A 24,479-nucleotide genomic window follows, 5' to 3' on the forward strand; every position below is an offset into this window, starting at 1 on the left:
GGTAGGAAATGTGCATGCCTTTGTGTTCTCTTGCTTGTGTTTTGTTTCCGGTGGCCAGCGGTTTCCAGGGAAGGTTCCTTGTCGAAGCTCCAAGTGTGGCCTGGCTGATCCAAGGGAAAGGCAGACTTGTTTGCACTTGGGGAGGGAAATCAGCGTCTTCTCGAGGCAGGACCAGAGGGTACAGGGCAGGAGACAGGGCCATTCTGGGCAGGTTCCTTGGCCCCTGCTCACTGGGCCATTTCTGTAGCCCCTTACCCATCCTGCTTCCCTCCCCCACACCAAAGGCAGTTGGGCAGCTCTGAGAGGAAGTCCCCAAACTTTCTCTCATCCTGCCAAGCCTTCCCCCTCCCACCAGGGGAAGCGCCTGCCTTGGGTGGAGGGGGACACTCTCCTTCCCTCTCAGGGCTCCCCCAGAGTACAGACAGAGGCGCTGGTCCTCACCAAGCTGGATGGAGATGGGCAGGGGTCCAAGGAGGCATAGGCAGGGGGAGGGGCTGTCAAGGCTGGGGAAGTCGCAGGGCCTGGTGGGGATGAGGAGGGGGATGTGGCGTGGGGGCAGAAATGGGAGGGGACGGAGGAGGCTGGAGTGGAGGCCACCTCCCGGGCACCCCTGCCCCCTCGGCCTGGAGACCAGTAGCGGCTTCGGAGCCTCCGGAGTAGCATGAGGACTGTAATGACCAGGAGGTCAAAGACGAGCTCAGCCATCTCCACCACAGACAGCACCGAGGAGCCGAACCACAGGCTCCACTGGCTCCCCAGGTTGGACAGGAGGGTGACCATCTGTGAGGGAAAAGGGCACACTGACCACGAGGGCCAAGGTGGAAGAAGAGCCCCATCCCTCCTTCCGTGAGGCCCACACCCACCCCTTTCGGCCTTTTGGTGGTTCCCTGGACCCCTTCTGTCCAAGTCATACCCATCTGGAACACCCTTCCCTGTCGCCGTACCCAGAGATTTCTTCTGTCCAAGTTCCCCTTCTTCCAACCTTCTCAACCTTCACCCTTGTCCCCTCTCCTTTCCTTTTCCCCTACCTTCAAGGCCTAGACACCTGTGGCCCCCCAGGGGCACCCCCTTGTTTTCCCTCACAGCCACCCACTAAGACCTCCAAGAGAATCACAGGCTCAGTAAGGACATACCGTGACAGAGGGAGACTCAGAGTTGGTTTTGTATTTCAGCTCCTTGAAGAAGATGTTGAGTTTGGCAACGCCATTTCTTTGGAGTCGAGGAGAGGGTAGAAGAAATGGCAATGGATTAACTTCTCAGACCCTCATAAATACCCTCCCCTGATCACATCCTCTTCCTAGATTCATTTTCCCTCCCACGGACTCCTTTCCCCAGCCAGATCAGGGTAGGACTGACCTTTTGTTGTTAATAGTATAATTGTTCTGTTGGGATAGCATCCGGAAGACCCAGTCCTGGAAAAGAATGGGGGTGTCAATGGGGGTCACCCCATATTCTTCAGGCTTACAGAGTACGGTGTGGCATCAAACACATCTATATACATACCCAGAGAAGACCACAGTGTTACACACACACACACACACACACACACACATGTCCCCTTTTCCCTGCTTTACCTGAGATGTCACTGAGGGCCATCGTGAATAACCAGCAGATAGCTGGTAGCCGGTCACACTGGAGATGGAGAAAGGAGCTCAGTGCTTGTGGTGAGGGTCCCCCACTCAAAGGCTTAGCCAAGTACCCTGTACTCTCCCCAGCCAAGTGGCCAGCTGCCAACCCGTGCCCCAGGGGAAGGAGACACTCACCTGCATGGCTTCCGGCACTTGGTGAAACAGCCCAGGCGGTCCGAGGAAAAGGCATCCTGGAGCTTATAGTAACAATAACCTGTGGGTGCAGAGACGTCCCCATTTTCCTGGGGCACCTCCACCTTCTCCACCCCAGATCCAAGAGGTCTCCCAAGATATGTGGGTACCCACACCCCAAGTTGCATTACAGCAATGCCACCCAAGTGGGGGCACCAAAAACTGTTTAAGAAATTAAGCTAAGGGGGCGCCTGGGTGGCTCAGTGGGTTAAAGTCTCTGCCTTTGGCTCAGGTCATGATCTCAGGGTCCTGGGATCAAGCCCCGCATTGGGCTCTCTGCTCAGCAGGGAGCCTGCTTCCTCCTCTCTCTCTGCTTGCCTCTCTGCCTACTGTGATCTCTGTCTGTCAAATAAATAAATAAAATCTTAAAAAAAAAAAAAGAAATTAAGCTAAGTCAGAAAAAAAAAATTAAAAATCCAAACCAAAAAACAACTCAGGACTCATCCGTGTAAAGATGACTAGGATATGTACAAAAATCTTAAAGTCAGAAAGAAAACTGGGAACAACTGTGTAAGAAGCACGAGCTTAAACCACAGTGAGATGCCACTTCACACCCACCAGGATGGCCATTAAAAAAATAAATAAGGGGTGGGGGATTAAATAAATAAATAAATAAATAAGTGCCCAGGAGGATGTGAAGAAGCTAGAACCGTCCTTCTTTGCCGCTGGGAACGTGAAATGATGCAGCCACTTTGGAAAAGAGTCTGGCAGTTCCTCAAAATGTCGAACATGGAGTTACGATATGACCCAGAAACGCCACTTCTAGATGTATGCCCAAGAGAACTGAAACACATGTTCACACACGAAATAGAAACAGGACATAGAAACAAGCCAAGTGTCTGTCAACTGATGAATGGGTAAACACATGAGACAAAGCTGTACCATGGACTATTCTTCAGCCCTGAGAAGGAACCCAGTACCGCTAGATCCTACCACATGGACGGCCCTGGAAAATGATACACTAAATACAGGAAGCAGGGGCGCCTGGGTGGCTCAGTGGGTTAAGCCTTTGCCTTCGCCTCAGGTCATGATCTCAGAGTCCTGGGATCGAGCCCCACATCAGGCTCTGCTCAGCAGGGGGCCTGTCCCCCCCCCCCCGCCCTCTGCCTGCCTCTCTGCCTACTTATGATCCCTGTCTGTCAAATAAATAAATAAAATCTTTTAATAAATAAATACAGGAAGCAGTCACAAAGGACCACACAGTACAGGATTCCGGTCCCATGAAATGTCCAGAATGGGCAAATCCGGTAGAGACAGAAAGTTGATTAGTGGTTCCTGGGCTGGGGCAGGGGGGCTGTGGGTGCGGGACATGGGGAGCTCAGAGTGCTAATGGGTAAAAAGTTTCTTTGGGGAGACACCTAGGTGGCTCAATCCATTAAGCATCTGCCTTAGGCTCAGGTCATGATCCCAGGGTCCTGGGATGGAGCCCCGCATCGGGCTCCCTGCTCAGCGGGGAGCCTGCTTCTCCCTCTGCCTGCCGCTCCCCCTGCTTGTGCTCTCTCTCTGACAAATAAATAAATAAAACCTTTTAGGGGCACCTGGGCGGCTCAGTGGGTTAAAGCCTCTGCCTTCGGGTCAGGTCATGATCCTAGGGTCCTAGAATGGAGCCCCTTATCGAATTCTCTGCTCAGAGGGGAGCCTGCTTCCTCCTCTCTCTCTGCCTATCTCTCTGCCTGCTTATGATCTCTGTCTATCAAATAAATAAATAAAATCTTAAAAAAAAACTTAAAAAAAAAGAGTTTCCTTTGGGAGTGATAGAAATGTTCTCAAGTTGACTGTGGCTGCCGCACAGCTCCGTGAGTATACTGAAAACTAAAACTATACTAAAATCAAATTGCGTACTTTAAATGGGTGAATTAAATGGGAGATAAATGATCTCAATAAGCTGTTACCTAAAAAAGGGAGGGGAGATGACTCTACAGATCCCCCTTCTCCCCTATTTACCAAGTTCTAAGTAAGGTTATTGTGTCATTCCTGCTACTTTCAGTTGCCCGTTCTGGAAGTCCTCCATTTCTGACTCAAATCCCCCTGTCTGCCAGGACGGGGGCGGGTGGGGGGTAGGTCTGGAAAGGCAAAGCAGGGGGGCAGCTGGGCCGCTTCCTCTGGGAAGTCAGGAATCCTTAGGGAACAGCAGATCCTTAGGGAACAGCAGATCATGTTTCCCCCCACGCCCCCATTCTTCTCCCCTATCCTCCTGGCTTCTCAGCAATCAGCATTGTTACTTTTCTCTCCCAGATCCTCAGACTCACAGCCACTCAGAAATCATTGAGGGCAGCAAGGAGCAGTGGGCAGGGGCACATGGGAGGGGGACATCACATCACATCTTCCCCCTGGGCCTTGGCTTGCTCATCTGAGAAAGGAGACAGTGAGGCCAGATGGCCCCTGAGTTTCCCTCCAGCTCTGGTGTGCTCTGACCTAAGGTAGGAGAGAGGAGAACAGGAAGGCGAGGACTCCCAACTACAGGGCAGGGGGAGAGACCTGTGGGGAGCACACCCAGGGAAGGGAGGAGGCAGAAAGATACACAGGGACAGAACCAAAAGAGGCAGACGCTAACCTCCGCGGTCTGCCCGGTCCCCTCACACGTGCGGAGGCTCACCTCCTCCAGCAAGAGCCACCAGTGAGAGGAGAGCTGGGCCCAGGGGAGCCCGGGGAGGAGGACCAGTCAGTGGAACCAGGTGAGAGCATGCACACCACGACTGCCAACCCTCTACTTTCTAGTTTCTTGTTTGGGATTTTCTTTCTCTCTCAGCTTCTTAGTACAGAGCTTCCACGCAGCATGACTCAACTATAGCTACAGAAAGGAACAGGGATTGGTCTACTCCTAAACCTGGAGATTTCAGTGCTCTCCAAACTTTTTTGATTGTGCCCTCCTGTAGGTAAAAAAAAAAATTCTTAAATTGGGGCACCTGGTTTCAGCTCAGGTGGTGATCTCAGAGTTGGGACATCGAGCCCCACATTAGGCTCTGCACTCAGCAAGGAGTCTGCTTGGGTTCCTCTCTCCCTCTCTTTCTGCACCTCCCCCTACCCTACCATGTGCGCGCACACGCGCGCGCTCTCTCTCTCTCTCCCAAATAAATGAATAAATCTTTTTTAAAAAAATCTTAAATAAGTAACTCTCTATGTATTGATTTATAAAGTCCATACTTGCTACTAAAGAACTGATCCATTAGGTACATTGTAAAACATATACAGAACGGAAGATGGAGAGATCCATATAACTTCTAGTATTTTCTTCCAGAACCCAGTGAGTGGTCTTGTGCTTTGCCCAGCACCTGGCAAGTGAGATGGGGAAGCTATAGGCAAAGTGTGCACTGGGACCTCAGGACATCAAAGACTTTCCTCATGTGCTTTTCCTTCCTTATGCTGCGAGTTATTTTTAAATGGGGCAATTCTCTAGAAACAAACAGAAGCCAGAATGCAAAGAGGGAAGCTGAGAGGGAGGAACAGGGATAGAGGAGAGAGAGTGAGAGGAAACTGAGAGGTGAGTCTAAGGGCTGGAACACAGGGGAGAGAGAGAATTAGCATCCCAGAGGGTCCCAGAGGGGAGTGCTCACTCCCGCTCCAAGAAAGTCCTGGGGTCCAGGGTCAGACTGGGGCTCCCTGCGGGCTCACCCCAAGAATTGTGCTTCCTGTAGTCACAAAACTCCGCATTCTTGGGCAGTGGATAGAAGATGTAGGCACAGCCACACTGCTTGATCATGTGCTCCTGGAAGCAGGAGCGGATGCACACCTGGAGGAGTGGGGGGTGATGGGAAAGGGGGTTCAGGCCTGCCCTCCCGACACAGCAGGGAAGGGAACCCCTCTTTCCACCTGTAACACACACATACACACACACAAATATACCCCTCCAACTTTCAACTGACCTACAGGGCAGGCCTGGGAGATGGTTGCCATAGGAACATGCTGGTCTCACCTGCTGTGTGTACTTGGAAAGATAAAGGTTCTCCACAGGGACATCACTGCCATTCTTGGTACAGTCACCATAGTTGCCCCCAAGCCTGTCCAGTGCTTCCTGCGTATCCGTATGCACAATGAAGTCAGAGGTCAGAGGTTTAGAGCCAGTGGCCTAGGCCCCTTCCTGAATTCTCTGTCTTCCCTCAGTCCAGAGGGTTTATATTTCCTACCCACCAGCCCCTCCTGTCTGCCTGGCCATTTCCAAACATGCCCCCAGGGGCCCCCAACAACTATCCCAGGGCTACTTTCAAGGACACTGGCTCCCTACTTCTCCAGCCCCTTGTCCCCGACACTACTCCTAAAGACCTTCAGACCTGCCCCAGACCCACCCCACATGATCTCCCTCTATGGGCTTCCGGCTGTCAAGTCACCTCTCCTGCTCTCTCCGACCTGTGGCTCTCCCCTCCCAGGCCTCCCTGGCAGCACCCTTGCCTTCCTCATGCTGATGGAGGTCTCCACACCAGGCCGCAAGTTAAAGCCACCGTCATCCATGAAGGCAGGCTCATCCTGCCCATGGACCATGACCCTGGCCCCAGTCACTGTGGACAGCAGCGGGATGAAGTCATTCTGCTCTGTGCGCAGTGTTAGGGACAGACCTGCGGGTACAGAGGGAGCAGAGTGGGGGCAGAGTTGGAGACGTGTTAGGGGACGGAAACCCCCTCTCCTACCTCCTAGTCTCTACTATTCCTGAGGAGGGCCTTCCTGTAGGCCAGGAAGACCTACATAGGGATTTGGCAACCCCTGGACTGGATTCGGGGGCGGTGGGCAGGCAGAATTGGGACAGGGATTCCTGGCACACCTGGAGTGGACTCAGGGTGCCCATGGGGGACAAAGAACAGAGAAGACTCCTTCCAGGATAGAGACAGGCATGTTATAGGGGAGCCCAGAGGCACACAGCATCTCTAGGACATGAGCACAGGGTGGGTAAGTGTGGGTGAGCAGGGCGGCAGGAAGCCTTGAGGCAGAGGTCAGGGATGGCAGGAATGAGGAATGGCTCACCATTTTTGATCCCAGGCATAGAAGACATCCAGAGGTTAGAGCTGTTCTTGCCATTGAATGTGTAGCAGTTCCCATACATCGGGTGATGAAAGTGAGAGTAATTCCTATCCAGGAAGAGGGAAAGTAGGATCAGAAAGGGAAGTGTAGGGGATCAGAGAGAGAACTTTCAGTGACCTTGGTTTCCTGATCACCTACTATGTGCTGGCACACCCTGGGAGCTTTACCCATGCTCCCTAAGCCACTCTTACCAATCGCCTGTGAGGGATCATCCCCACATCACAGAAGAGGAAGCCAGGGCACAGAGAGGTCAAGGAGCCGCCCAGGGTCACACAAACAATGATGACGAACTTGGGACTCAAAAACAGGTCCTCTGCCTTCTAGTCCAGTCTTCTCCCACCAGGCCACCTGACCTCACTGGCCTTGTGACCTCTCCGGTGTTGTTGTGCTGCATTACGAAGACTTTGGCAGTGTCCCTAGCTTTTCATGTATCTATATCTTAGTTCCCCATTTGGACTGTGATCTCCTTGAGGACAGGGGTCACATCTCATTCATCTCTGTATCATCTCTGGGTTAACTGCACAGTTCCTGGCATACAGACAATAGAGAAGATGGTTAATAAACAGGGGCCAAACGAATGAAGTGGAGAACTGGGAGCGAACAGGGTTGGAGGAGACGGTGAGACCAGCAGTGAGCACAGAGCTGAGAGGAAGAAGGTCAGCACCCAGGGCAGGAATGAGCAGGGTTCTGCTGGGATGGCCTTGAGCAAGTCATTTTCTCTAAGCTTATTTTCCTCGTCTGTCAAATGAGGAGATTGGAACCAGATGATCTGGAATATTCCACTGGCCTTAAAGAACAAAAGCCCAGAGATGTGAAAGATGGGTGCCCATTCTGGGAAGTGCTAGCAAGCCAGCATTTCCAGAGCAAAGGCTGGGTTAAGGGAGGGAAAGCAGAGGCTCCGGAAGTGAACAGAGGCCCATCCTGGAAGGCCTGTGAGCCCTGCTTAGGGGAGAGAGGGGACAGACAGGTACAACGTTGTGGATGCCCACCACGGGCTCTATGCGGCAGGTGGAATCAACAGATGAGATGGAACAACACGGATGCACCTTAAAATAGAGCTTACTAAATAAATAAATAAATAAATAAATAAATAAAAGGCGAGGGACACCTGGGTGGCTCAGTCAGCTGTGTTTGCCTTTGATTCAGGTCCTGATCCCAGGGTCCTGGATCAAGCCCTGGGTTGGGCTCTCTGCTCAGTGGGGAGCCTGCTTCTCCCTTTCATCCCTTCATCCCCATGCTCTCTCTCTCTCACCCCCTCTTCCTCTCTCAAATAAATAAAATCTTTAAGAAAAAAAAGGTGAAATGAGGCACCACCACTTACACATACATCTCAATCACATTTTGCAAAAAACACATATAAAGAGATACACATTCAGCACAATAGGGGAATCTATGAGAAGCAATAGAATGGGACAGTTAAGAGCACAGACTTTGGAACTCAACTACACACATGTGAACCCCAGCTTGAACAAGCAGGAGCCGTGGGACCCACCAAGTTACTTCATCTCTCTGCAGTGCAGTTTCCTCTTCAGTAAAACAGGGATGATAACAGTACTTACCTCACCGGGGTGTGGTAAGGATGAAATCACCCTTTGAATGAGGCTTAGCACTTAGGAAGAGCTATATAAGTTTGCTATTAAGGTTATAAAGTAAAAAAGATGGTAGCAAGTAAAGGAAGGGGAGGGTTTAGAACCCTCATACACTGCTGGGGAAATGTAAACTGGGATGATGACCACTTGGAAAACAGTCTGCCAGTTCCTCAAAACGTTAAATACAGAATTACCCTATGACCCAGCAATTCCACTCCCAGGTGGATGCCTTGGAGAAATCAAAAGATTCATCCCAACAAAAAACTGTACGGAAATGTTCATAACAACATTACTCATGATAGTCAAGAAGCGGAAACAATCCATATGTCCATCAACTGAGGAACAGATAAATAAAATGCGGGCTAGCCATACAACAGAGTATTACACAGCCATCAAGAGAACAAACTGCTGGGGCGCCTGGGTGGCTCAGTCAGTTGAGCGTCCAATTCTCTACCTTGGCTCAGGTCATGCTCTCATGGGTGGTGGGATCGAGCCCTACGTCAGGCTCCATGCTCAGTGGGAAGTCTCCTTGAAGATTATCTCTTCTTCTTCTTCTGCCCTTCCCCCCAACAGATAAATAAATCTTTTTTAAAAAGGTTGGGGGCGGGAGCGCCTGGGTGGCTCAGTCAGTTTACCATCTATTTTCAGCTCAGGTCATAATCTCAGGGTCCTGGGAGCAAGACCTGTGCCAGGCTCCCTGCTCAGTAGGGAGTCTGCTTCTCCGTCTCCCTCTGCCACCCCAGAACCCCACTCATGCTCGCTCTCTCTCTCTAATAAATAAGTAAAATTTTTAAAAAATAAATAAAATTTCAAATTAGAAAGAATGGGGGCACCTGGGTGGCTCAGTCATTGGGTGTCTGCCTTTGGCTCAGATTGTGATCCCAAGATCCTGGGATCAAGCCCCACATCAGGCTCCCTGCTCAATGGAGAGCCTGCTTCTCCCTCTCCCTCTGCTTGTCCCTCTCCCTCTGCTCCCCTGCTTGTGTTCTCGCACTCTCTCTGTCAAATAAATAAATAAAATATTTTTTTAAAAAATTTAAAAGAATGAAGTGTTGATACATGCTACAACATGGACAGGCTTGAAAACATCATGCTGAGTGAAAGAAGCCAGAGACAAAAGGCCACATAGAATATGATTCTATGTATATGAATGCTCACGACAGGAAATACATAGAGATGGAAAGTAGATTCCTGGTTTCCAGGGCTTGGAGGAGGGGAGGGAATGGGGAGTGACTGCTGGTAGGTGCAGGGTTTCTTTTTGGGGTGAGGAGGATGTTCTAAAATTAGATCATGCTTGCACATTTCTGTGAATACATTATAAATCACTGAATGGTATATATTTAAAGGATGAATTTTATGGTGTGTTGTATCTCAATCAAGCTGTTATTAGAGAAAAGATTACAGAGAAAAGGAAAAGCCATGATAAGGGGCTTTAACTCGATTCCAGAGGCCATGAGAGACCACGGAGGATCTTAAGCAGGACTCACTGGAGTAGTTGTAGAATAAAGAGAGGATCTGGAGTCCAAAAGACAATGGGAGGGGAGGGGATTATAATAAGCTGGGTGAGACATGACGAGGCTCCAGGCTCTGAGCTAAGGAAGTGACCTAACCGTCAAGACAGAGATGAACTCTGGACTTTCCACTGATGGGGAGGTACGAGCAGGGGGCTGGCACAGTGAGAGGACCTTTGGGAAGGACATTTAGAGACACTCGGTGGCAGGTGTGAGCTTCCCAGGAGGTAGCTCCTGTCTTCAAACAAACATGAAGACGAGAAACAAGAACAAAATCCCCCGTATGTGGGCCAGAGTGTGTATGCCAGGTGAGGGTGGGGGCAGAAGCAGGTGACATCTGTCCTTGCTGCCATGCTGCAGTAACATGGGAAGGACAGGCCCCTAAAGAGTGGGGATGCTGCCTCAGCACCCTTCCTCAGCCAGGCAGAGACAGCCAGATGGCCCCTGAAACGGTGAAGCTCAAGGAGCACTAGTAAGAGGGGAAGGCAGGGGTAGGAGGGGCCAGAGGCTGCCACCTGCCACGACCTCTTTGCGAGGACGTAGTGACTGGAATTCTGGCCCAGGTAATGCCTGGCGGGCACTGCAGGGGAGTGGGAAGGATCCTTAGCTAGGGCTGCCCTGGAAACCTAGGGCAAGCCACATCTACCTGTTGGAGTTCAAGGGCGATGTGACCCAAGTCTCCCTGCAGTTTATAAAATGCCCTCACACTTATCTCATGAACTTGGAGATGGGTATAATCAACATCCTCATCGCTTGAATAGAAATGCCAAAAGGCCAAAAATTATATATATTTTCCTATTTGGTGTATCCCAAATTCCTAGAACAGTGACTGGCACACAGCCCAGATAGTAAACAGTATTTGCTGAATGAACATTGAACGGATCTCATTTTCCCCCATTTTATAAACAAAGAAACACTCTCTGCAGAGCGGTGTCAAATGCCTTGAGTCACCTGGCTGGGAAGTTACAGAGCCAGAGCAGGGACTCAGGCTCACTCCCTGATTCAATCCATGCTATTTCCACCAAACCATTACTGTCCACCTCCTCTGAGAAGATGACCTCCCAGACACTTTTGAGTTTGAGGCTAGTGACAAAGAGGACTTAGAAAGATGGAGATGCATGCTTCCAGCCATGGGAGTCTGAAAGCCAGACCTCAACTCCATCCAGCCTTTCCAGGGCATCCCTATTAGGCTGCCTCATTCAGACCAAGAACCCCTGCAGGATAATCCACAGGACAGAGGTTTGGACCTGAGCGAGGTAGGTGCATGCCCCTCCTCTCCTCTTGGCACCGAGCATTTCCCGGGTGCCACCCACATGAGCCTCAGATTGGCCTTGGGGAAGGAGACCCTGTGGGGAGCACGGAGGGCAGGCACGAGGGACTCACGCCTGACTGCAGGAGGCCTGGTTGAAGCGGCAGGCGAAGATGAAGTTGTCCAGCATGTCCTCCCCCGGGGCCGGAGAAGTGTCTCGCAGTCTCGCAAGAATGTTGATGTAGTGGAAACGGTACCACTCCCTCACTGCATCCACCCCTGACGAGTAAGTCTGGTAAAAGCAGTCCGATTTGTTCTGGTTGCACTAGACACAGGAACCACAGAGTGTCAGAGGGCCGGCAGCAGGGGACAGGTTGCAGGACAGGCTGAAGTCAAACATGGAGTGGTCTGGGGTCCCCAGGGCTAATAGATGGGGTGGGGAGCCAGGAGGGGTTAGAACAGAAGGCAGACAGAAGCTGAAGCTCGGAGGAGAATGGCTCAGGAAAGCATGGGCTTAAGGGAGTGGTTGGCCAAGGAGACGGGGAGCTGTACACACCTTGTGGGTCATTTCTACAGCCTCTGCAAGAGGGTGGAGCAAGCATTCGTCTCCCCATTTTACAGATGGCAAGACGGAGGAATCAAGAAATTTGCCCTAGTAACTGAGCTAGGACGAGAACCCAGGTCTCCTGGCTGTATGGTCCACTCTCCCCAAACAGGGTCTCTCTTCTTTCCTCTGTTACTCCCCCCACTTCCGCTTATTCTCCATTTTACTTTTTATTAAAACAATCTTTTTAAGTCTTTCTCCTGTCTCCTTCTTCTCTCTTAGGCCGGCAGAGCCCCACTTCCCTACTGGTGGGTCCCAACTGAGCCCCACCGGAGGGGACTGACAATTCAGAAAGGTGCTTTTTTCACAACAGATCTGACTTCCGGCCGCTGGAACGCACCCACAGAGGCCGGGGCGAGGAGACCCCACAAGCCCGCACACAGAGAGGTGTTAATTAATTAAAGTATTTTGCGGGCCGACAAGATCCCGCCTCCCGTCGCTAGGCAACTGAAGCGGGGTCCGGAAAGGCAGGCGGGGCCCGGGCGCAGGAGGAACCCGGGGGCCCGGGGGCCCGGGCGCCGGGGCGGGGCGGCGGGCGGGGCCTCCCGGGCTCAGGGGGCGGGGCCTTACCAGCTGGAAGCCGATCTTCCAGTCCTTCCTGTCCACTTGGGGGTTGTTGTCCTGCACAATCGATTTGGCGCTGCGGGCTTGGCGGGCCCGGGAGGGCGGGGCCGGGACCGCCAGGCGCTGTAGGGGGTGCGGCCAAGTCTCCCCGAGGTCGCGACGACCGCGGGGGTGGGCCCCCACGGTGCTGGAAGAGTTGTACTTGTACAGATCGTAGAGCGTCTGCTCGGTGATGCGGTCCAGTTCCTCCAGCTCCCCTTTAATTTGCGTGTCCCTGGAAGGGGCGATGGGAAGGGGGTCGGTCTGGGGGGGGTCGGCCTCGCGCGAGTCCCTGGCCCCTGAGGGCCCCAGTTTCCTCGCCCGAAACCGGTGAGGTCGGTTCATCAAGGAGCCTGCGGGGAATAGCTCTGGTGGCCCCAGGGCTCTCTCGGAGGGCGGGGGACGTGGGGGTGTAGACAAGGTGTTCCGCGGGAGCAGTGAAGGCGACTGTGAGCCTCTGGGGTGACGGCGTTATTACGGCCTGTTTATCAGAAGGGAGAGGCGGGAGGCGCCTGTCTGGGGGGCGCTCTCCTCCCACTCGCCCTGGCGGAGAGGGGAGCCCGGAACTCCTCTGCCCTTTTCCAAAGCAGGGACAGGGTGTGGCCTCGTCCTGCGCCCACACGCTCCCTCGGACCCGCGCTGTGCGGGTCATCCCACCCGGGTCCCCGCGGGTCCCCCGAAGTGGCCTTTGGGCCCGTCTGCCACCTAGCACCTGCTAAATTAGGGGTGCTGAGCTGCACTTCTAAAACTTCCCCAGAAACTTTAAAACTACAGATGCCGCACACGGCCCCTCCCCATCAAAGACTCAGTTTTAATGAGTGATGGGTGGGGCCCAAACACCAGAAGTTAAACACTGTCCAGTGTAAATCATCACATTCCTTCTCGTACAGGCCCTATTACCCTCTCCATCATGAAAGTCCATAATAGCAGTGCCTTAGGGCTAGAATCTACCAAAACAAAACACACGTTAATAAATTCAGCAAGGTTGTAGGATACAAAACCAATGTACAAAAATTCACTGTATTTCTAGATAATAGCAACAAAAATATGGAAAAATGAAATCACAAAACAACACCATATAAAATAAAATAAACAACATCAAATACCAGGAATAAATTTAATGAAAGGCAGGCAAGAGCTTTATCCTGAAAATCATGCTGACAGAATTCAAAGGCCAAAATGAATGGAGAGTTACATGAGTTCATGGGTCAGCAGACATTCTAAAGAAACCCACAGGCTGATTCTAAGGTGTATGTGGAAATGGGAAGAATGTACAGTGGTCAAAACAATTCTGTTTTTAAGTTTATTTATTTTTAAGTAATCTCTACACCTCATGTGGGGCTCAAACTCAGACCCTGAAATCAAGAGTCCCATATTCTTCCGAGCCAGCCAGGCATCCCTCAAAACAATTTTGGAAAAGAGCAAAGCTGGAGTCTTTAACTCTATCTGACTTCAAACTCACTGTGAAGCCACAGTCAGCAAAACAGGGCAGTGCTTATGTAAGGATAGACAACAGATTAATGGAACAGAATAAAGTCCAGAAATAAACTCACACGTATACAATCAACTGAGTTTTGACAAAACCTAATGAAAATAATTTTTTCAAACAGATGGTGCTGGAACAACTGTATGCTGTGTTGAGAAGAAAAACAAAAAATTAAAAAAAAAAAAAAAGGAAACTCAACTTCCACCTCAGTTTATACACAAATATTAAATCAGGTTGGATCATAGACCCAAACATAAAATTCAGAAGCAGAAAGATTCTAGAAGGAAACATCAAAGATACACCTTCATGACCTTAAGGTTATGTTTTTTGGTTAAAAAAATACATTTTTTTGGAAAAAATATATATTTAAATATATATTATATATGTATATAATACATATACATATATTATATATACATATATAATATATATGTGTATATATACATATATGTATTATACATATTATATATATACACATATATATATCTAAGGAAGCAACTGATGGATCATTAAGCTCCATTTCTGAAACTAATAATATGCTATATGTTAATTAATTGAATTTAAGTAAAATAAAATTTAAAATACCTTAGGAAGACCTTATCCTGCAATATAAAGGTCTCTTACAAATCAGCAATAAAAAGGCAAATTGTTTTTAAATGAACCGAAAACAAATCCAAAAAAAGACAATAAAAGTAAAAATGCACCAAAAGATATACACAAATAGTCACTAAACACATGAAAAGCTGCTCAACAGGGGCACCTGGGTGGCTCAGTGGGTTAAGCCGCTGCCTTCGGCTCAGGTCATGATCTCAGGGTACTGGGATGAGTCCCGCATCGGGCTCTCTGCTCAGCAGGGAGCCTGCTTCCCTCTCTCTCTCTCTGCCTGCCTCTCTGCTTACTTGTGATCTCTGTCAAATAAATAAATAAAATCTTTAAAAAAAAAAAAAGAAAGAAAGAAAAGGTGCTCAACATAATTAGTCCTCACTACATACACTTCAACAAAAAATATAAATTTTAAGAAAGGCAAACTTCTAAAAAAAAAAAAAAAAGAATGAGGCACCATTTAACATCCATTAGAAAGGCTAAGACTAAGGACACCTGGGTGGCTCAGTCAGTTAAGCATCTGACTCTTAATTTCAGCTCAGGTCTTGATCTCAAGGTCCTGAGTTCAAGCCATGCATTGGGCTCCACACCCAGCATGGGACCTACTTTAAAAAAAAAAAAAAAAAAGGCTAAACCTAAAAGATTGACAAAGTCAAATGCCGGTGAGAATGGAGAGCAGCTGGAGTTGCAGCTGGTGGGAGTCTATAATGGCACAGTCGAGGGCCGCCTGGTAGCCCTCGACTACCAAAGTTAAACACCCATCTAACCTTATGACCCAGCAATTTCACTTGCGGATATTCTACCGGATTCCACTCCTAGCTATTTATTCAAGCACAATGAAAACATAAAGACTTGTACGTGAATGTTCATAGCAGCTTTATTCATAAGAACAAAAAGCTTGAAAACAACCCAAGTGTCCATCAATACTACTCAGCAATAAAAGGAGGCTGATACAGGCAAAAAGCATGGGAGAATTTCAGAAATACAGTAATCAGTAAGTTGAGCCAGACACATGCAAAAAAAAAAAAAGTGTGATTTCCTTTAAAAAATCTGAGAATAGGTCAAACTACCTGATGGTGATATAAGTAAGAGAATGACAGTGGGAGAGGGAGAGGAATGGACTTCAAAGGGCCACCAGATAATGGAAATGTTCAGGATCTTGATAGTCAAACTTCAGTGAGGACTTAAGATTTGTGCATGTTACTGTATATCAATTATACCTCCATTTTTTTTTTAAGATTTTATTTATCTGAAAGAGAGAAGGAGCAGGAAGAGGGGCAGAGGGAGAGGGAGAAGCAGAATCCTCACTGAGCAGGGAGCCCCACATGGGACTCCATCCCAGGACTGTGGGATCATGACTGGAGCCCAAGGCTGATGTTTAACTGACTGAGCCACCTAGGTGCCCAGTTATACTTCAATTAAAGAAAAAGTCAAGGGGTACCTGGGTGGCTCAGTCGGTTGAGCATCTGACTCTTAGTTTTGGCTCGGGTCATGATCTCAGGGTGGTGAGATCAAGCCCCACATTGGGCTCCAGGCTAGGCATGGAGCCTGCTTAAGATTCTCTCTCTCCCTCTTCCTCTGCCACTCCCCTCACTCACACTTTCTCTGTCTCTAAAAAAAAATAAGAGAAAGGAAGGAAGGAAGGAAGAAAGGAAGGAAGGAGAGAGAAGAGGAGAGGAGAGGAAGGAGAGAAGAGGAGAGGAAGGGAATAGAACAGAAGAGAAGAGAAGAGGTCAAATACGTGTGTGTCAGGGGTACTGCCAGAGATTCGGGTTTCGTGGGAAAGGGTGGGGCCCAAACAAGGTTGTTTTACAAGAACCCCAGGGGCCCTAACCAGTCTCTAGGCCATACCCTCACTGTCTCCTCTACTAGGCTCGGTTTCTCCCTCCTTCATAAAGTCTAGCAGGCTGGGCCGCAGGCATCAGCCCCAGCTGCCCCTCATCTCTTCAGAAAATGTAGCTCAGGTCAGAGGTGTGTGTCTGACATTCCCAGAGACTTGCTTGTGATTGGGTAATTCAAAGGATGGCAGAATCGGCTAGTCTTTATTGAGCACTTACTCTGAGCCAGGCACTGTGGTATTAGAAAGGACATAATTTAATGTAATCTTCAGTATAATTCAGCAAACTGCTGGCCACTGTCAGCTAATACTATTGTCATTCCTTTTTGCAGGTGAAAAACCTGAGGCAGGTGGCTTGTTCAAGGTAACCCAGCCAGGAACCGGGTCAGAAAGCACTCCAGCCATCATACTGTCCTCCACTCTTTCCCTGCCAGCGCTGGCTATTTTAGGAGGTTGACAAGCTGCCCCAGAAGGAGCACTGGACCCAGAATTAACTAGATGTGCGTCCTGGTGTTCCCACCACACACTTCCAGCTGGGTCATGTTGGTAAGTAACTCACCCTTTCTGAATCCAGCCTCAGTCTCCCCATCTGTAAAAGGGGCATAACACTAGATCTCCATACCATGTGAAGAAGATCTCCACATGTGAAGATCTCCATACCATGTGAAGGTCTCAGGGGGTTAAGTAAGAAAATATTCAGTGACACGAAATGAACAGGATACTGAGTATCTGGAAGACATAGACAGGAGTCCAAAGCCTGAGAAACGCAACCGTCTTTCTCCCACTCACATAGGAAGAATCCAGGTCTGCCACCTTGGCTGGAGTTCTTGTCACATATACCACCACATCTCTGGCTGAGCATTCCCTTTCCACACCCCCTTAAGCTGTCTCAAGTTCCTCTGCGTCCATCTTTTGACTTGTACACTCTCCTCACCCTCATCTTCGACTCAGAAAGTCTAGCATCTTCTCTAGCCACACTGCTCCTCCCCACAGAGCCCCAGGCTATCCCTATGCCAGTTTCCCCCTTGACAGTCCCCCTTCCTATTTGGCTCCTTCCTGCCTCTTCCAGAGAGGTCTCTGATGAGACCCCAATCCCACCTCCAGAAGAGGCCAGGCTCCACAGAAAACACACTCCCTCCCCCAAGGTCTGCCTCTCTCCTTTTGGTTGATGGGGAGTTGCTTAAGGAAGGGAGAAGCATTCCCATATTCCCCCTTCAGAAAATAAATCTCTCCCTGCCTTTCGGCTGACAGCTAGAACTAAGAGAAGTGATGTGGAGTAAAACCCACTAATGACATCAGATCTTATCCTGCAAGCATGAGGGCACTGGAAAGAGAGCAGGGCAGAGGAGGGAATAAAGAATGCAAACGTGGGGGCTTCAGCAAAACAGTCCAGACTTCAAACCTTGACCTGGACCTCCTACCCAGCCATGGTCACTACCCAGCTCCCACACCCTCCCACAATTCAGCCAGGCAGACACTACTATCTCCATGACAGCTGAAGAAACTGAGGACCATCCATCACACGGGCAGCTTCTCCAGGGCCACTCGGCAAGGAAGTCCCAGAGCCAAGATCTGAGCCCAGGCCTGTCTGACTTCATGGTCCCTGCTTTTCCCACTACTTCTGCCACTGGGCTCAGAAGCACTTGAGAATGGGGAGCAAAATCTCCTTTCTCAGCACCTGGCCATCTCCCCTCCAGCCCCTCTTCTCCTGCTCAGGATAGACTAGGAGGAGCAGGGAGACTGAGAGACTTAGGGGCTGAGACCCCGGCTGCCTCCCTGTGTGCCTCTCCTCCCTCCCTCTTTCCCCTCAGTGGCCTCCTCTCACGGGAGAGCCCTTCTAACTGGGCAGCCTTGGATTTGCCTAGGCCTTCATCCCACCCCCAGGAGGACCCTAGCAGAACATTTGCACTCAGCCTTCCGGATGCACTAGGCAGGATGAGCACTGGAAACTCATCAGCTTCCTCTCTAGTCAGTGCGCATCTGGGGACCTACTCTCCTCCCTCCATCCTCCAGGGACCACCTAGAATCCTTGACTTCCCTTTCTTTGACCCCTTCCTCAGCCCCATTCTCCTCCAAATCTCAGCGCCCTCAACCTGCCTCCCAGCAGGCTGGGAACAGACAGCCCCGATAGAACCCTTCAACACACACACACACACCCCACCTCTGGGAACTCAGCCTTCACCACACTGTGTTCACGGGCAGGTGCCCTGGAGCAGTCCCTTAGCAGTGAGCCCCCCCCCCACCGCCCACCCCTATGAAGCCAGAGTCAGCCCCTCTACAATCAGTTCTGAGCTCTCAGACCGCATGTTCAACTCAGTCCCGGCTGCAACATTTTAAGAACAATACATGTTCCCAAACGAATGCTTGTCCTGAGGAGGGTCAGCCCAGGGACTGAAAGCTTGAGAAACCATTTCATCCAAAAACTAAGAAACTAAGTTCTACTCGGCTCTGCAGACAGATGTCTGAGCCCTGCCCACGGTTTAGATGGTTTGCCTTGGAGCAGTCACTTACCCTCTGTGCTTCTGCTTCACCACCTGTAAAATGGGACTATTCATAGTACTTGCGGTATCAGGTTATTATGGGGAGTAAATGAGTTAATACGGGAAAAGTCCTGAGAAAAACACCCGGCCGAGGAGGCACTGTGCAGCTCCTGCTGTTGTCTTATTCTCACTGCTGTTGGTGGAGAAGAGCAGGCCACGGAGACACGGGGGTCCTGCCTGCTACTTATCCACCATGGAACTCTGTGGGCTTAAAAAGGTAGAGCCTAAGAGCAGATTCCAATCCTGGCCCCTCTAACAGCTGGGCGACCTTTGCAAAGCCTGTAGGTTCTCAGAGTCTCGGTTTGCCCATCTGACTTGGGGGGGCAGGAGTGGGGGGCATGGGGTAGAGAGGACTCTCCTTCCTTATCTAAGGAGCTTGTTAGGAGGATCCGAATCTGATAGTGGACTTTGCAAGCTGCAGGCAAGTGCTGTTGTCCTAGTCAGTGGGTGAAGGAGAAGGAGTCTTTAGGGTTGCTTCAAAGAGACAGAACCAGAAGCAGAGGCTAGAAGTTTTAACGAGGTCAACTGCAGCTCTATTTAAGGAAGAAAGTTTTGGTTTTTTGTTTTGGTTAGGTTTGTTTTTAGAGGGAGGGTGCACAGGTGCAGGGGTGGGGGAGGGCAGAGGGGCAGAGAGGGAGACAGAGCATCCTAAGCAGGCTCCAAGCCCATCATGGAGCCCAACACAGGGCTCGATCCCAGGACCCAGAGACCGTGACCTGAGCCGAAGGCAGATGCTCAACCAAATGAGCCACCCAGGTGCGCCCCTAAGGAAGAACTTTCTAAGGACAGCTGCTACAGAGGTGGGTAGGGTCCTGACACGAGAAGGAGCCCATCACTGGGGGCCGAGGAGGACAGTCCTAAGAGTCTGGGCTCTTGTCCCTGCCCAGCCTGTGACCCACAAAGCCTGATTTCCAGACCCTGCAGGGTTAGGCATAGAAGGCCCAGCTCAGAGCCCTCCCCACCAACAGCGTCTCTCTTTGGGGAACTGCCCCTCTCCTCATCCCACCCCTGCGCAATCTTGGGAAGGGATTTACCATCTTTGGGAAAGGATCCCATGACCTCCTTTGCTGTCTGAGAATCTCAAGCTCTTCCTTAGGTCCAGCCTCAGTCCCTCCTGGGACTAGATGAAAAATATATTCTCGGGCTCTGTTTTCCCTTGATGCGGATATGACCGGCTCTCTCTCAGGTGAGAAAAGCCCTTTGTTGACAAGAAAGAAAGGGACTGCTCTGGCTGACCCTTCACACTGGATTCTTAGCGCTTCCTTGCTTAGTATGGAAGGTCTTCAGCCCCTCGCCCCCTCTTCCGGAAATGACCAAGCAGCCTAGGACCGCTCTGTCTCTGCTGGCCGGGGACATCTGGCTACTGGCTGTGGGCACCCCTGCTCTGACCCTGCCTCATTCCTGTTCCCTCCCCAGCTCTTCTGTCCTGTCCACTGGTCTCCACCTGCTCCCTGCTACTTCCCTGGAGGAATCACGCATCTGGCCCATCCCCTGCACCTGCCGCCAGCCAGCAGCCATGATTCACACTCGGGTCACCACCCACCCCTGCCTCTCTCCTAGAACAGGAGCCAAGAGCCCTGGATCCCTCTCTGGCACACCTGATGAGTACTGCTCAGCTGTTTTTTTTTTTTTTTTTAAGATTTTATTTATTTATTTGGGACAGCATGAGCTGGTAGGGTGGGAGGTAAAGGGAGAAGCAGGCTCTGCAGTGAGCGGGGAGCCCAATATGGGGCTCAACCCCAGGACCCTGGGATCCTGACCTAGCCAAAGACAGACGCCTAACGCCTAACTAACTGAACCATTCCAGGCGCCCCAAGTACCCCTCATCTTGTTCCTGCTCTTCCTCATAGGACCCCACCAGCAGCCTCAACCTTGTGGTACTTAACCGGGCTCCTCCTCAAAGTGCAGAGGGAGAAAGAGCCTTGAAATCAAACACACTGGGTTTGTGACTCAGCGGTAACCTGAGATGCACTGGCTGCTCCATGGGGTGGGTGGGTGGGTGTGGCAGGGTGACTGTTGCCTGTGTGACTCCGGCAGGTTACTCAACCTCTCTGGGCCTCCGGCTCCTCATATATAACATGGGCCTAATATTAGTACCGACTTCAGAAGTCTTTTGTGAGAATTAAATAATTTCACATAAAATGTAAACTTCTATCCAGCACACATTAAGTACTATAGAATTAGTATATTAGCTATTGTTGTTGTTATTTCTTTATTATTTGTTCAAATTGCTCAGTTTACTAACTCAAATCATGTCAGCTCCATTTCCAAAGGGAAATAATAATAATGTCTTACCCAGACCTGCCAAGTTTCAATGAGACAGTCCTTATGAAGCGCCCAGGGGCGCCCCGGTGGCTCATTTGGTAAAGCATCTGCCTGCAGCTCATGATCCCAGGGCCCTGGGATGGAGCCATGGGGCTCCCTGCTCAGTGGGGAGCCTGCTTCTCCCTCTCCTCCCCACTCATACTTTTTTTCAATATCTCTCTCACTATCTCTGTCTCTCTCTCAAATTAAAAAAAAAAAAAAGAAGAAGAAGAAGAATCTTTAAAAAATAAATAAATAAAGCACACAGCACAGGGGTGAGCCTGTGCCAGGAGGTCCACATTGTTCCCCGGGCTAGGGGGCCTTCCCAGACTCCCCTCCTGTCCTGAGGCGCACTCTCTCTGCTAAGCCTTGAGGCCATCAGTCATGCCAGAGAGATTCTTTCTATTGTGGACACCTGCCTCCCAGCTGCTGCTCTGGTCTCAATCCCTGGGGCTTCTTCCTGGCCTGCCCATTACCCCTACCCATGACCCCAGCCCCTGCAGAACCTTAGGTAATATACAGGCCACAAAAGACGGAGCCCGGCCCTCTCCATCTCGCCCTTGTGTCTTCAAAGCACAAGCATTTATCACGAGCCTGCTACCCAGCCTATGGTCCCTCCCACCTGCCTGCCTTCCCCTCCCTGCTGGCTCGGAGTGGTCCACCATGGCCCAACGGGGTGAAGGGGAATAAGTGGGGGAAATATCAGGGCAGGGAAGCAGCAGAGGGTCAACAAGAAGAGAAGCAAAAGCCCATGGGCACTAAGGAAGAAAAGTGAGGCTGACCCCGGGCAGGGGGAGGGGAAGGAGAGCCAGGAAATGACATGTAAATGTCTGACTACAAACTTCATCTATTCCATGTCCTGCACCTAGGGAATTAAGAAGAGGAAGGGTTTGTGACCTGACAGAGGGTGAGTCACAGCTAGGTCACTATCTCGGTGGCCTTCTCCTCTGTCTTTGCCTCGGTTTCCTCCAAAGTAAAATAGGGATAATAACAGTCCCTGCCTCATGAGGTTGGTGGGGGAGTTGGGGGTACTGCAGAGTACTTAGCAGTGGCTGGTGCACGAAATGGGCCCTTCGCCAGGAGGGCATACGAAGGCCAATCCCTGGAATGGCCCGCAGTGTTTTCTCTGGGGCACAGGACGTCCCAACCCTTATTGGTCCGTGACTCACCTTAGGACACAAACAGAATGCATGGGGGGGGGCCCCACCCTTAGTATGTGACCAGTCTCCATCATCCGTAATGGGGCACACACACACACACACACTCTCGTGCGGTCACACCCACAGGCACCCATAAATCTTACAATCCCTGAAGGCAGAAACTATGACTCTCACAGTCTTTATTGGACTGATCACTCGGCCCTGTGTTTTGGTTTTGGGGGTTGGTTCTTTCCTTTGTTTTTCGTCCTGCTGCTATTTGTGCTGCCTGTCTCTTCTATCTTATTTTATCCTCTGGTCCCCAGAACCTACCTGCCTTTGGGGAAGACTGGATGAATGAATGAGTGATCCCATCTGCCCGGGGCCTCACATTGTGTGGGGGCAAGTTCCAGGTGCCAGCAAAGGTGACCCAGTGAATGAACACAAATAAAAGGTGTATATAAACACCCAGCCCCGCCCTCCTTTCTTCTCTGTGGTCACCATCCCCTCCAGCTTCCAGAAGATAAGCTGGCAAAGAACAGCAATGAAACCCAAAACTGCAGGACACACCCAGCACTTGAAAGTCAGGTACCAGGGCAGGTGAGCCAGAAAGCACCTCAGGGGTCACCTGGGTCTTTGGGGGCACAGAGGACCAGGGGGCTGGATTCCATCCTGTCCTGGTCGCCTCTGGCTCCACCCCAGCCTCAGTGCTCTGGGACTGCTTGGCTGCCACCCCCCCCCACGTCACTTTCTCCAAAACAAACTCCCCCTTCTATACCAACACCAAGAGACCGGCCTGCCGGCTCCCACCCACCACCCACGACCCGCAGCACCTGCCACAGCTTCCCCTCTCCACCACATTCTTCTCTCAAGGTGGAGGAGGCCTTGTTCTTCACCCTCCTCTCACTCTGGGGAATCTGGGGAAGGGACAGGAATGATCTCTACCCTGCCCTTCGGGGTAGCCGCATCTCCCTCCATCAGCACTCCCCCCCACCCATGGGAGGTAGAAGGGACGCGAAAGGGAGGGCACTGCTGCTCCAACAACCACACTGTGGATAAGCCGTGGGCAGTGCCCCCAGCCCATCAAGTCAGGGAGTCCCTATCTCCTTGGGGACAGGAGTACCCCCTCCTCCCGCCGCATGTGCAGTCCGCCCCTGCCGGCTCTGGCCCAGCCTCGCCCCCGCACAGCGGACTGACCTGTAGGGGTTGAGGTTGCAGATGGTGACCGCGGGGAAGACGAGCTTGTCGGAGTTGAGGTTGATGTTGAGGCTGACGGGGTAGCTGAAGTACTCCCCGAACAGCTGGCCGAACTGCCAGTACATCATGCAGAAGGCGCAGAGCCACAGCACGGCCCAGAAGGCCGTCTTCATGCGGTTGTGCTGGGAGCACACCAGTCGGATGGCGCCGTGGATGGTGGTGTTGTTGCAGAAGAACTGGAAGAGCTCTCGGTAGGAGCGGTGGAACTCGATCAGGGCCTCCTCCTCTTCTGTGGGCTGCGGGGGGGCCGCGGGTTCGGGGCCGGGCCCCTGCTCCTCACGCTGCTCTCCTTTCATGAGCCTTGGAGGGTCATGGTGGGGGGGGGGGTCAGTGCTGAAGTTCTGGGCCCTGGTGCCTCCCCCATCATCACCTTGACCCAGAGTGAGGGTGCTCCTGGCCAGGCCCACACCACGTTGGGAGCCCCCTCTTCTCCGCCCCTCCCTCCCTCCCTCCACCTTCCCAGGAGCCGGCTGACCTGCAGGAGTCGGGGCCAGAAGAGCTGTAGCTGGGCTTCCCTGGGAAGCTACCTTTGGGGTTCTGTCCCAGCACCTCCCTTTCTGTCTCAGCGATCAGTCTGCCCTGTCTTTAGTCTCCTTCCTGCAGGACCTCTGTGTCCCAGCGCTGACTCGTGCTCCCCCTCTCTCTGTCCTTTCTGCTTCTCTTTGGGTCTCTTTCTCAGCTCTCTTCTTCCTTGCCTGTCTCCTGTCTATGTGCCAGGCTCTCTGATCCTGCGTCTTCCTCTTCCTCCCCGCCTTGCCCCCTCTCAGTCTGGGTGGGCTCTCTCCTGTGTCTCTGGCCCTGGCCTTGGACTGTGTCCTGACTCCCTCTGTCCCAGGGCCTAAAGGCCTCCAGGACGTCTGGACTGCCTCCTGCTCCCAGCTCCCAGGTTGTGGCTGGACTGGGACTGGTTCCTTTCCAGTTGAATCTGGC

The 24,479-nt window shown here is 51.3% G+C and overlaps 1 protein-coding gene across 1 annotated transcript; it reads right to left on the minus strand.

The window, feature by feature from the left end:
* Positions 1 to 399: 399 nt before the first annotated feature.
* Positions 400 to 24,311, minus strand: LOC111159777 (sodium channel epithelial 1 alpha subunit). Its single transcript, XM_022522378.1, has 13 exons — positions 24,025 to 24,311; positions 23,490 to 23,849; positions 12,354 to 12,621; positions 11,314 to 11,504; positions 6,774 to 6,877; positions 6,207 to 6,370; positions 5,734 to 5,832; positions 5,433 to 5,550; positions 1,764 to 1,842; positions 1,575 to 1,632; positions 1,357 to 1,412; positions 1,134 to 1,209; positions 400 to 780 (listed from the first exon to the last, which is right to left on the minus strand). The coding sequence occupies exons 2-13, from the start codon at positions 23,843 to 23,845 to the stop codon at positions 400 to 402; spliced, it is 1,950 nt and encodes a 649-aa protein (XP_022378086.1). The 5' UTR covers positions 23,846 to 23,849; positions 24,025 to 24,311.
* Between the last annotated feature and the right edge of the window lie 168 nt (positions 24,312 to 24,479).

The sequence above is a fragment of the Enhydra lutris genome, unplaced genomic scaffold (genome assembly GCF_002288905.1).
Source record: "Enhydra lutris kenyoni isolate GAN:26980312 unplaced genomic scaffold, ASM228890v2 scaffoldscaffold69, whole genome shotgun sequence".
Taxonomy (NCBI): Eukaryota; Metazoa; Chordata; class Mammalia; order Carnivora; family Mustelidae; genus Enhydra; species Enhydra lutris.

Bases quoted from the DNA above. Each gene is read 5' to 3' on its own strand.
- LOC111159777 (XM_022522378.1), bottom strand. From the start codon at position 23,845: ATGAAAGGAGAGCAGCGTGAGGAGCAGGGGCCCGGCCCCGAACCCGCG. The intron at 11,505-12,353 runs GTAAGGCCCCGC...TCCTGTGTCTAG, and splicing joins GGAAGATCGGCTTCCAGCTG to TGCAACCAGAACAAATCGGA. The intron at 1,413-1,574 runs GTAAAGCAGGGA...ATTCTTTTCCAG, and splicing joins GGCCCTCAGTGACATCTCAG to GACTGGGTCTTCCGGATGCT.